General features: G+C 38.8%; 1 protein-coding gene across 4 annotated transcripts in view; it reads left to right on the top strand.

The window, feature by feature from the left end:
* Positions 1–13,974, top strand: part of LOC139949601 (insulin receptor substrate 2-B-like) — a 119,495-nt gene that overhangs the window by 85,786 nt on the left and 19,735 nt on the right. For 3 of the 4 annotated variants that reach the window (XM_071948023.1, XM_071948024.1, XM_071948025.1), the window contains 4 exons: positions 2,122–2,250; positions 6,409–6,527; positions 8,587–8,772; positions 11,079–11,279. In XM_071948023.1, the coding sequence (XP_071804124.1) occupies positions 2,122–2,250; positions 6,409–6,527; positions 8,587–8,772; positions 11,079–11,279 (635 nt within the window). The remainder of the gene's footprint in view (positions 1–2,121; positions 2,251–6,408; positions 6,528–8,586; positions 8,773–11,078; positions 11,280–13,974) is intronic. The other variant, XM_071948026.1, reaches the window with a different exon arrangement.

Raw genomic sequence — 13,974 nt, 5'->3', positions numbered from 1 at the left:
TCAAGAAAGTTTTGGTTAAAATTCAGATGTGTTTGTAACCACAAATTCTAATGTGAACAAGACAAGAAAAGAAAACAGTGTTGTCTTTCGTCAGAATTTGATACATTTCTTGACACCCGCACAATACCATGGATACTAGAACAGTTTACAGTTCTGCAAAGCATATGCTGTTCCATAATTTTTTTTTTATGAAACTCTGAAAATGAGAAGAATGGAATTACTATTTTTTTTCTCAAAAAGAGTATCAGGCAGCTGGCATTTTTAAGGTTTATTGTTTTATTTATATATTCCATTATTGTTGTGATTGTTTCAGTATTTGTACACAATACTGGAACAGTTTACATTTCTCCAAAGCAACATGATCATGTACAAATCAGTCCTTTTTTATGAAACTTTTACAATTTAGAGGAATGGAGTTAATATGTTTTCAAAAAGAGTTTCAGACAGATGTCATTTTCTGATTTAAAAAAAAAAAAAATTATTCAAATTTTTGTTTTGATTGTTTCAGTATTTACACAATTCTGGAACCGTTTACTTTTCTTCAAAGCAATATGATCATGTACAATCAGTCCTTTTTTTATGAAACTCTGAAAAATGAAAAGAATGAAGTTAATAATGTTCTCAAAAAGCATCAAGCAGCTGACATTTTTATGATTTAGGAGGTTTTATGAGTTTTATTTATTTCAATATGTTTTAACTGAATTCATAGTTGTTTTTAGTTTTGAAAATTTTCAATACTGGCATTTTTCTAATTCATTTTTATTTTTTTATTTTTTACACTGAATTCAGAATTGTGTTTAGTTTTGAACATGTTCAATGCAGGATTAATGCACAGCCTCACTGATTTCAAAGACTCATTTTTATAAGAACGACCATAATTTGTTTTAGCACCCATCAAAGAAAGATGAAAATGAAAATTAAAGCACATTTTGAATTCAATGGCACATATGAGATTCCTGGAAACCTGCTATTTATTTTTTTACCAATACCACCAGCAATATTTATGTTTCGTTCAATATAATTGTGGCAGGATTATTATTTTTATAGAATCTTTGCATGAAAATGATTTGGTGATCAGCATGTCTGTTACTTTATTTTGATCTGATTTCTTCCTTCTTCCTTCCCTTTACCTTCCCTTTCTTTCCTCTTGATCACACCCCTTCTTACCCGGAAGATTATCCTATCAGGGCCCAATCCATAAATTCTGTAAGCACAACAACTTGCTAAGCACAAAAAAGTATTGCTTAGCAGAAACAGGTTACCAGCCAAAATTGTGTTAAGGTTGCGTTTTTGAGGCTGGTGCCCCACTCAAATTTTGCTTAGCAAAGATATTTCTCAAGCAGTATTGCAATTGGGTCCTGGCTGGTTCAGCTTCATTGCCTCAATACCTTTCATAATACCCTACCAATCCCTTCCTTTCTTCTATACCTACATACCTTGCCACCTTTTTACCAAACATCTTCCCATCAAAACCCCATCTTGTTCACCCCCTTGCTCCAAACCCAATCTTCTCCTCGCCTTAAACATTTTCCTACCTCTACCCATCAAACACCCATTTTTGCCACCTTCTCGCCTTGTTTATCTTCCTATCTCTACCCATCTAACGCCCATTTTCGCTACCTCCTTGACGCATCCATCTTCCTACCTCTATCCATCAAACATCCATCTTCTCCACCCCTTTGTCTCCTTCACCCTCCTTCCCATACCTCTACCTATCACACCTATCTTAACCTCCTCCTTGCCTTGTCCATCTTCCTTCCTCTACCCATCAAACACTCATCTTCTCCTCCACCCTTTTGTCTCCTTCCCCTCCCTTACCATACCGCTACCTATCAACGCCTATCTTAGTCACCTCCTTACCCCATACATCTTCCTACCTGTACCCATCAAACGCCCATCTTCTCCAAACACTTGTTCAACTTCCTTACCTTTCCCATTAAACCCCATCTTTGCCACCTCCTTTCCCAATACATCTCTCTACCTGTACCCATCAAACACCCACACTATCCACCCCTAACCTACATGTAAACCTTCCTCACCCATACCCCTACCCATCAAACCCTCTATTCTCTCTAGTGTATTAATGTCTGACTTGGATGTGCTTTTTTATTTTTGCCACAGTGAAAGTCCCCTCAGTGTTCCCGACGACCGTTATGTTTCTTATCCCCAGACTATGCATGCCTCTGACCCCAATCTGTCCGATGATTATCCCAGCTATGGGACCAGCCCCAGTGATCATCTCCTTGCTAGGTAAGAAACAGGGATCAATCAATAATAATAATACTAATAATAACAGCTCTTATATAGCGCACTTCAAAAAACGATAATTGCGCTTCACACACAAACAAAAACAACATTAGCAGTTATAACACACTAGAATAGTTAGATTTTGAGATTGCGTTTGAGAGCTGTTGGTGAGGATCTTATGGTCTGTGGTAACTGGTTCCAGAGAGTTGGCCCTAACACACTGAACGATCCATCGCCTATCCGTTTGTTACTCTTTGGGATGGTAAGACGTGTAACGTCCCGGTTTGATCGTAGGCCTTCCCTTGATGGTATATGGGTGTCAATGCTGTTTTTCAGGTAGACCGGCAACAGATCATTCAGAGCTTTGTAGATGTAGAGTAGTGTTTTAAACTTGGTTCTTTTGTCAATTGGCAGCCAGTGTCAATCAATCAGAATATTTAAATGGCGCCATATTCCAACAAGTGTCATTGCTCATGGCGTCGCAGGCCTGTATGTTCAAGGCATTTTCTCTTTGGTAAAGGGATCCCTTTGAGGAATTTGTAAGTTTCTACTGGAGCATTTTAAGGGCACCAAGGCAATGACCAAGGGGCACGGAGGCAACCGCCTCCGCTGCCCCTTGTTAAGTATCGGGCCTGGCGCCCTAAAGCTCTTGTAAACAGGTGAGATTTCAGTGATGTCTTAAAAATCTGTACTGCGCGTGATTTTCTGTTGTTGGGAAGACTGTTTCATATCCTGGGGGCCTCAACAGACAAGGCACGGTCACTCCAACTGTGTTTGCTTTGAGGAAGGAATAATGCAGATTTTTCTGAACTGCAGCGCAAGTTATGAGATGTTATAATGAAAATCGATAGGTTGGTCAAGTATGCTGGACCACAGGAATTCAGACATCAGTACACGAGGAAGGATGGATATAAACTAAAATGAAGGCTATATTATCTTTTTCCCCGACATGTTAAAGGCAGTGGACACTTGGTAATGGTAATTACTCAAAATAATTATCAGCATAAAACCTCACTCGGTACACGTAATGGGGAAAGGTTGATAGTATAAAACATTGTGAGAAATGGCTCCCTCTGAAGTGGCGTAGTTTTTGAGAAAGAAGTAATTTTCCATGAATTTGATTTTGAGACCTCAAGTTTATAGTTTGAGGTCTCGAAATCAAGCATCAGAAGCACACAACTTCGTGTGACAAGGGTGTTTTTTTCTTTCATAGTTATCTCACAACTCTGACGACCAATCAAGCTCAAATTTTCACAGGTTTGTTATTTCATGCATATGTTGAGATACACCAAGTGAGAAGACTGGTCTTTGACAATTACCAATAGTGTCCAGTGGCTTTAAGCCAGACCCATATACTACATGTAGCTTAACCCGGAAATCCTCAAAAATCCTATTCAGAAAGCTGTCTGACATGTCTGACTTTGCAGGATTTGGGACTGTAGGACGAAATGACTTTTGTTCATCATTGGAATAGGCAAACTGAGTTTAAACAGCTGAGTTGGAGTAATTTGCAAAATAGATGAAGGTCTTCATAGCAAAAGTCAACAGGCGTTAATTGAAACGCATCATCAAGTTTTGTTAGAGTTTACCATCTCTGAGGACTGTACTTGACAGCTCTTATAAAAAGCACTGTTAAAGGGAAAGTACATGTTTGGTAATTACTCAAAACAAATATTAATTCAAAAACTTACTTGGTAAGTTGCACTGGAGAGCTGTTGATGGTATAAAGCATTGTGAGAAACGGCTCCCTCTGAAGTAGCATATATTTTAAGAGAGAGGTAATTTCTCACTAAAATAATAAAAGACTTCTAGCCAGAAGTCTTTTATTCCTATCTGAAAGCACACAAATTCGTCCAACAAGGGTGTTTTTTCTCTCATCATTTTCTCGCAACTTCGATGACTGATTGAGCCCAAAATTTACACCAAGTGAGAAGACTGGTCTTTGACGATTACCAAACGTGTACTTTCCCTTTAAGAACAGGTTCTGCTTAATATAAAGAGTACATTCTGGCAGTCCTAAATTGTTGTTTTGTGTATCTTTGTTTTGAGGTCTTCTTATAACATCATTACTGTTCTAAAGAGGAAGTTGGCCAGTCCCAGCAACCTTGTTATAATAAGAGTCTACTGTATTGACCATGTGAACCTCGTGAACAAGTGTGACCTTGTGTGACCATTCTTTGAGTATTCTGGCAGGCAAGATACCACACTGGTCCTATGGGAAAGTTGACATTTTGTGTCATAGTTTCCACATACAGTAAATCAAGAGTTATGAAGGTAAAAGCTGGACAAGTTTTGAGATGTGCCCCCTCTTATCATATCAAAAGTTGATAAGAATTAGACAGTGCAATCGTCTTAAAATATAAGATTTTATGTTTTCTTCCATTGAGCTGTGTACAAATCATGGCTATACAGGAAGTCCAGGTTCTGTGGCTCTTTTGTAAAGATGTGATGTCACAGGTCACATCGTCTATTGATTCTGAAATATGTGAAGGTTAAGCTACATATATCTTGTGGTTTTACACATAAATTCACTTGTGGCTAGCTAGTGCATGATGAAAAAGCCCAACATTTTCAGTGGTAGATTTGATCGAGGTGTCAATGAAGTTTGTAGCAAGCACCTTTACATGTAGTTCAAAGGGTTTCCAAAATCAAGGATTTAAAGGGAAGGTACACGTTTGGAAATTCTAGCTAGAAGTCTTTTATTATTTTAGTGAGAAATTACCTCTTTCTCAAAAACTATGTTACTTCAGAATGTTTTATAGGCCTACACTACTGCGAACAGCTCTCCAATGCTCGTTACCAAGTCAGTTTTTAAGTTAATATTTGTTTTGAGTAACTACCAGACGTGTACCTTCCCTTTAAATATTGTCTGCATGATGCATGGTGGAGGATTCATTCAAGATACTTTATGAGACTCGGGCCTGCAACTTTTGCAACTTAGCTTGTATTATTCTCTGTTTACTTTCATTTTGAGTTTGCTTTGAAAGACTTTTAACCTTTGTACAAAGCTCAGTGTGTTAAAAGGCATTTCCCCTTTTAAAGTAGTTGGACTAGGTAATTGTTTGTCAAATTGTATTTATTTATTTATTTGTTATTAATTTTGTTTTTCAGTTACAAAGTTGCGTGTCTGTTGGTACTTCTGATTTGAACAAGGAAGGTCGACACAGTCTGACATGTTCATTTGTTTTTTATTTCTATCATTGTAAATGATAAAAGGCCTTATGCTCAGCCATGCATTTCTCACTGACCATCTAAGCATTACCCTAACACTTGTTTCAGACTGGCGCGCCAAAGTCGCACAGAAACAAAAAAGATTAGGGGCGACTCTTGTCGTTCTGAATGATTACAACAGTCGCCCCAGTAACTGTTTCAGACGTCAAACTATTGTGTACTTAATTCAGAATTTGGTTTGGCGCGACTCTGGAGCGCCTGTCTGCAATGGGTGCTTTACATTTAGGTCAATGCTGCGGCGCACAACAGGGTATTTTGGGATGTTGTTGCAACATTTAACATTGTGCAATAAAGCAGGTCAATTTTTTAACCAATCAGTGCTCTGGGTTAATCGTCAGTAGGACAGCTACGCGGGAATGTTTACTTGGTCGCAGTCAACTAAACTGTTACTCAATCTGAAAATCTCTACTTTTCATTTTGTTAAAGGGAAGGTACACATTTGGTGATTGTCAAAGACCAGTCTTCTCACTTGGTGTATCCAATCATAACCATAAAATAACAAGCCTGCAACAATTTGGGCTCAATTGGTCATCGAAGTTGCAAGAAAATGATGAAAGAAAAAACACCCTTGTTGGACGAAATTGTGGGCTTTCACATAAGAATAAAAGACCTCTAGCTAGAAGTCTTTTATTATTTTAGTGAGAAATTACCTCTTTCTCAAAAACTACGTTATTTCAGAGGGAGTCGTTTCCCACAATGTTTTATACTATCAACAGCTCTCCAATGAATGTAAAACAGGTCAGGATAACGGAGGTTGGAGCGAGGAATCTTCAGGGGAAAAAAAGATAAACAGATTACTGTTGAAAAGAAAAGTCAGATCCAGACTCTGTCTACGTTTCTTTAGTGAATAAAAAAGGAGACAAATTAACAATATTATTAATATTATTATTATTATTATTATTATTATTATAATTATTAATCTTGATACAGATTTTCCGGATCTGGCCGGAGTCGGACACCAGATTCCCCAACAAGGACCCCAATCAGAGAAGAAAGTATAGAGTTTACTGATGAGTATATGAACATGACACCTTCTGCAGCTCCCAAAGGTAACATCAGGAAAGAAGTCTGGGAACAAGATGCAGTAGTTCATTTAGTTCATGTAGTTCTCAGTGCAGTGGATTATTGTCAAGCTGCTCCTGATATTTCACACATAGACCTTTTTGCAAATATTCATTGCCCAAGCGCCACCTGTTGAGCGAGATGCATGCTGGTCTATCTATCGATCAAACTTGATCGCCAGCTAGACCAGCTTGCATCTCATTCCACGCCTCAAGTCCGAGCCACACCACCCTGAGATCTTGTGAATTTTTCCGACCCTCCAAATTCAAGCCCTGCATGTCTTAGCTTGTAGAAATATTGTCATCATTACTTAAAGAGAGGTTCGATTAGTTTTTGTTCTGAAAAGAACCGGTGGTTAAAGGCAGTGGACACTATTGGTAATTACTCAAAATAATTTTTAGCATTAAAACTAACTTGGTAGCGAGTAATGGGGAGAGGTTGATAGTATAAAACATTGTGAGAAACGGCTCCCTCTGAAGTAACGTAGGTTTCGAGAAAGAAGTAATTTTCCACGAATTTGATTTCGAGACCTCAAGTTTAGAATTTGAGGTCTCGAAATCAACCATCACTGTAACAACAACAACACAACCTCGTGTGACAAGGGTATTTTTTCTTTCATAGTTATCTCGCAACTCCGACGACCAATCGAGCTCAAATGTTCACATGTTTGTTAATTTAAGCATATGTTAAGATACACCAAGTGAGAAGACTGGTCTTTGACAATACCCAATTGTGTCCACTGCCTTTAATAACTCAACGTTTGGGGGGTCACCGGTTCTATTCACAACCAACACTACTAAAAACATGGCTTTACCACAAAACTCTCTTTAGTTTTATACTTCCACCATGCAAAGTTTCAAATCCCACTTATTATCATCATTTCAAACTACATGTACCCATTGAGTACTGTGTCATTGATGTTGCATGCCATATTAACTATTTTAAACATGTTTTGTTACCCATTTTCCTAATAATGAGAGGGAACTGATACTTCTCACACATGCCATGGGCAGCAAAAGGATATAGCGCCCTCTTGTGAGATTTGCATGGTTGCATGTTATTTATTGTCATGCTGAACTAGTAAACATGTAGAGAGCTTTCCAGTAAAGGTCCGGTACCACTGCAGCGATAACGAGAACGATAATGATCACGACGCAAAGAGGACGTGTTCTATTGGTTGAATTGCTCCACGCAGAATACACACATGCTCATTCAACCAATAGAATGCGTCCTCTTGGCGTTGTTATCGTTATCGTTCTCGTTATCGCTGCAGTGGGACCGGGCCTTCTTATTTATGGGGGCCTTTTTCAAACCTCTGCTCAATTGCCCCACTGTTTTGAATAGGGTAGCCAGCTCTTAATGAATTCCAGATTCATTGTGTTCTCACGATTTTAAAAGTTTTCTTAGAATCTCAGAAAGTTTTTGAAATTACAAAATTCTGGTCGCAGTGGGTAACGAATATTAAGTGCCACCCCAAAAAAAGATTTAATTTTTTTTAATTTTTTTAATTGATATCACTATCCTGCAGAATTGCATCACTAAATTGCTAGTCAATGAGATGTTATCGTGCGTGATAATTGATTGAATAATAACCCTATTAGTGTACTTAAGTTCCTTATGATGCTTAACTTTTTTTATTTGATTCCTTTCAACTCATTTGAAATTGAACAAAGGCCGTTCACAAAACAGTGTGGTCTCTTTCTCTAAAATGAGAAGTTGGGCGTCATTCAGCAATGTGTTGTCAAGGAACACAACCAAATAAGATGGTCACTTTGTTTAATAAGAGCACATTTTCATAAACCTGTTTAGCAGAAATTAATGCTTAGCATGTTCCTTTGCCTAGAAAGAAATGAGTTGGGTACCAGTCACTGCGATGGTAAATGTACATTATTTTGGCTGAACACCTAAAAACATAAAGCAAGAGTTTTCTGTCCTAAGGAGGTTTTTCGTGCTTACAGGTTTTATGAACTTGGGCAAAGTTCTTTGTTGTTGTTTTGTATCACCTCACTTGCATGCTTGTCCCTCACTCACTATCCCACATTACAGCCGTCTTGACCGTGCACATTCCCACCCGTCCTCCATTACACCATCACATGATCAACACTAGAGGGCGCTCTTCACCATCATCAGAAAATGACTACGTGATTTTGCAGACGGTTCAATGCACGTTAACGCCACCATCACCACCATCCAGTAGGGGCCGGTCACCGTCTCCGTTCAAGCACATACCACGTCAGTTTGTTCAGTATTGTCTGTCTGTCTGTCTGTCTGGGAGAACGAGAGCTTCATTGTGGGCTGGTTTGTTTAATGAAAAACATAAAAAATGTTAACATAGTGGGGTTTAACAGAAAATCTATGGCCCTTTTCAGAACTTCGGCTTTGGATTCGGCTTGACATGCTTGAGGCTCCATTCTCTCGTCTGAAGCCCTGAGCAAAGCATTTGCAATTGTCAAATTGTCCTAATGATGTCTGTCGGCAGGGCCAAGCTAGCCTGAGCCGAATCCAAAGCCAAAGCCGTCGTTTCGAAAAGGGCCACAGACAACATCTGGGGAAAGCTCATCAAACCAGGTCTCTATCCTAAAGATGTCTGTCTGTCAGTCTGGGCGAACAAGAAATTTGTTGTGGGGAGGTTTGTTTTGTGAAAAGCATAAGAAATATTAACATTGTTATTCACTTCGGTTTTTATAAGGGAAGATTGAAGAAAAGGGATCAAAGACAACAACATATGGGGAAAGCCCACAATTTGCTCTACTAAACATGTCCCTCTTAAGATATCTAGTGATTCTCAACCCTCATACAGGCGCCCTCTAGTGATGAGGTGCAGCCAGTTATTGACTCCTCCCCCTATTCCAACTATCCCACAAGTGGGAGTGGAAAACTGAAAACATAGTGCTTCTGCATTTGGCCTCGTTGGATATGGGGAACTGAATTTTGTTGTCGTTCTTGAACGTGTGAGTGATAACAAATGTTTCTGAAAGCGAACTTAACGAGTTTGCAAGCAGCTAATGTGACAATCAGCATGGACTGAACTCTTTGTCATACATGTACATGTACATGTTATATTCAGTTGCTTTCTAATGACAAATTTTACAAGCCATATACAGTACTTCAAAGGGAATTCTTTCTCAAAACAGTCAATATACTAATGATGCATTGCTTTTAAAGACAGTGGACACTATTGGTAATTGTCAAAGACAAGTCTTCTCGCTTGGTGCATCTCAACATATACATAAAATAAGAAACCTGTGAAAATTTGAGCTCAATCGGTCGTCGAAGTTGCGAGATAATAATGAAAGAAAAAAACACCCTTGTCACACAAAGTTGTGTGCTTTCAGATGCTTGATTTCGAGACCTCAAATTCTAAATCTGAGGTCCTGAAGTCAAATTTGCGGAAAATTACTTCTTTCTCGAAAAGTATGTCACTTCAGAGGGAGCCGTTTCTCTCAATGATTTTTACTATCAACCTCTCCCCATTACTCGTTAACAAGTAAGGTTTTATAATAACAATTATTTTGAGTATTTACCAATTGTGTCAACTGCCTTTAACCAAGTAGGTTTTAATGGTCCTGATCCTGAAAAAAACATTACATGTTCCCCTTTTTACACTGGTAATGGCATAGTGAAGACCACATTTTTCAGTATAGCGCCCTCATGGTCAAAGGCACAGATCGGTGCAGTCTGTGTGTTTTTGTTTTTCTCTCTATTTTTTGTTTACTTTCACCAACATCTCTGCATGAACTTACTGTACGTTGGCAAATTGTCACAGTTGAAAAACACCAATCCATGTTTAGTTGTCATTTTAATGTTGTTGGTCAGTGAGTGCATGCTCTTCCAAAAAGACATATTTTAAAGACACCCTTCCCCCTGTGCTGGCTGAAAAACTATTCACTTGGTTTTCAATTAAGCATTTCCTGTAATGATAGTGGTGTTCTCTGTAAAAAAAAAATTTTGTAAGAGCTTCTTGCACACTAAAATCTTCTGTGTAATTGTCATATAATTTGTTTTAAATCAATTCCAATTTATTTGTTCTTAGGAATTAAGTTATTTCATTCAACTCTATTCTTCAGTTTTATTCCTTCCGATATGAAATGACTCTCTTCAATGATGTCCGTCGCTAAACCTTTGGGGGACAAGCTTTTCTTTTGAAAATTTAATGGATAGTGGTTTTCTTTGGCAGTTTTAGATGTTATTGAACCATAAAAGAAAATTGTAAAAAGACAAAAAATAAATTTAGTTGCCATAAAATGTTTTTAAATCAATTGGAGTCTTTTTGAATGCTTGGTGGCGGCAAACTTACCAGGTAAAATCATTGTTATCGGTAATGTGCACATACTCAGAAATCTGTTAACCATGGAAATTTATGACCTGGTACATGTAAGTCTGCTGCCCAGCATTCTGTAGTCCCCCATTCCAATTCATTTATTCTAAGAAAATTAATTGATCATGACTAAATTCTTCAATTCTTATTCTTTCTGAAATGATATAACTCTCTTCAATGATATTCACTATTTAACCTTTGACCCTTAATTGACCTCCAGCCCCGGCACCACCAGATGAAGACCAGTCCTACATGTCGATGACCCCAATGACTAGGGGATCGCGGGGGTCGTCTGGCTATGCTTCGCATACCCAGAATGCACCACAGTTGGCTCAGAGGTCGGCCAGCGTAAGTGGTCGCATGATGACGGTACCTCAGAGCAGCGAGGATGAAGGGTACATGATGATGGCACCGAGAGGAGGTAGGTCATTTCATTGTCTTAAATCGCGTCGCACCAATTCCTCCCTAAACACGTCCACTAAGCTTACCATCGGGGCCCAATTTCATAGAGCTGCTTAAACCTAAAAAGCAGCTAAGCACTAAAGAATTGTGCTTACCGGAATAAGATTACCGGCCAAACTTCCATGTATTGTGTACAAATTATCACTGGTATCCTGCTCATTTCTGCTAAGCAGGACATTTTTAAGCAATATTTTCTGCTTAAGCAGCTCTATGAAATTGGGCCCAGGGCTCAGTTTCATAAAGCTGTTATAAGCAGAAAATAAAGCAAACATAGAGTGGGGCACCATTTCCCACAATGTAAACTGCATGGATTTTTTTTCTGGTAACCTGTTTCTGCTAAGCAATACTATTCTGTGCCTGGGCCCTGGACCTACATGTATTTTCAAAGTCACTGTAAGAGTTTTGAGGCTTTGCATGATGAGGTAGTAATTCAGCATGTGGCAAGGCTTTCTATAATGTAATGTACTTCGCTGTGTTGATTTTCCTCTGAGAACTTACTACATATTTATCAATATAAACCACAAGGGAAACTGACTGGGTAAATTTTGAAATGATTTTTGGGGCTGAACAAAGAATTTACTAGAGTAGGATTCGAACCAACGACATCCGGATTAACGTGCGGGCGCTCTACCAACTGAGCTATCTGCCCTATATTGACAGTGTCCCTATTTTGTCAATAATTATCTTTGTTCGGGGTGCCAGTCAGAACCATACAACTGTTAGCTGCCGTGTAGCCAGGGATCACACCCAAATTACGATACAACCTGTGAAGCGGCAGCCGGGGATCACCTTAAACTTGCTATTTATTCTAAAGCAGCAGAGTAGAACTGTACTACGTGGGGAGGTAGGAAATTGGGTGGAGTAAATAGCAATGATAATAATCAGGGCTCATTGTTTATTAGAGGAGATTAAAGCAAATGGTTAAGGCTAAGGCTGCCAAATTGAAGAGCTATGACAATAGAGGGCGCTATTTATCTTACATGGATGTCACAGTGGAGCTGAATTATTTCTTTCCCAATTTTGTTAAAAAGATTTTTCAAAATGTGACACTGTCGCATGGGGTCCTCGCGGTGGTGCCGTGTGTTAATATGCACGTCGCCCGTATATTTGAATACTTCTTGCCGTGTTTGTGTTTATATCGCAAATTTAAACATATGTGATCTCCTCTCGACCAATTGAAATGGATTAACTTGGTATTTAGGAATAATTATACATGTACATGATGTATGTTGCACTTTATTATGCAAGCTATAAGGAGAGGATTTTAAGAAAACAAACGAGGCATCATTTTTTTTATCTGCCCCTCACAAGTTCTTGCCTTGTTGCCGCCATGGGCTGACAAGATTTTGACCAGTTAACACGGTCAATCCACTAGACACTCAAATGAGACACAGACCACACACTTGATTGTGTGATTTTATCTGCAAATTTAGTACAGTTGAGCACCCAGACATGCTGTGCGATAGGGTGCACCCTTAATAAACTCTGGTAGCATTCAAAATGCTAAATACTCAGAAATACGTGAACAATTCATAGAAGTCTCACAACATTTTACAGTAAAAGGTCAATTATTTATTGACTCTGCCTAATAAAATATTGGGAGTCCCTGGGCCTGTCAACTTCATCCCCCTCCGAGCCAAAACACCTTTACACCCGTGTAATTTGTCCAAACGTCCGAGCATCAACCTTGAAAAAAGGTCCCTACGTACATGTACACCTACATGTACTGCAAATAGGACCATATTGTATTGCCCAAAGTCATCCAAAATCAGTCACAAGCCACAATTTGTTAAATGTTTTACACTGAAACCCTTTTTGTGGGCTCACAAATCTGTCTAAATCTAGAATATGGAGTACAGTATGTTAAAGGCCTTAACAAAATTATAGTGAGCTTGACCCTGTTTTCTCCTTATTTAGTGGGGTACACCCATACACCTTTTCGCAAATACCCATGCGCAAGCACTAACTGTTGAATGAGGTGCATGTTGGTCTAGCTAGCTAGACAAACATCCACCTCATATTCCACTAATAAAATGTGCATACCAAGTAATTGTGATAAGAGATTAGTGTTCCATAAACCTGTATAGCCCCCTCTTGTGTTTGTGTCTTGCAATGCCGCTTCATGGTTAACTTTGTTGTGTTATGTAGATGTACATGTCTGGAGAAGATACCTGGAGGGGGGCACTGCTTGTAAATCATGTAAATTTATGGGTCACCGTGTTGTCAATGTAAGGGCTTTACGGCCCGTTGCCAGGAGACATCTTAACATTGAGGACTCGCATGTAAGGGCTTCAAACGACCCTTCACAATATCTAGCCTTTGAAGTTATTGGATGGGATGGACATTGCGAGTGTTGCCATGGTGATCTGTGTGGTTGGTGTGCATCTTGACTTTTTGGTGATTGTTGTCATGGCTGAAATCGAAGGCCTTGAAAAGATACACGAGGAGTAGCTTCTATTCTTTGTTATAATATTGCCAGATTTATTAAAACTTGGAACAGAGTAATGAAATGAACAAATCCCTTATTGCACAAATTTGTGCGCTTTCAGATGCCTAAAAAGGCTTCTGGCGTATAACATTTGAGTGAGAAATTACCTCTTTCTCAAAAACTACATTACTTCAGAGAGGGAGCTGTTTCTCACAATGTTCTATAT

The sequence above is a fragment of the Asterias amurensis genome, chromosome 17, assembly GCF_032118995.1.
Source record: "Asterias amurensis chromosome 17, ASM3211899v1".
In the NCBI taxonomy this organism is placed as follows: domain Eukaryota; kingdom Metazoa; phylum Echinodermata; class Asteroidea; order Forcipulatida; family Asteriidae; genus Asterias; species Asterias amurensis.
The sequence above is the reverse complement of the archived record's forward strand: the minus strand, read 5'-3'. Positions and strand labels throughout refer to the sequence as shown.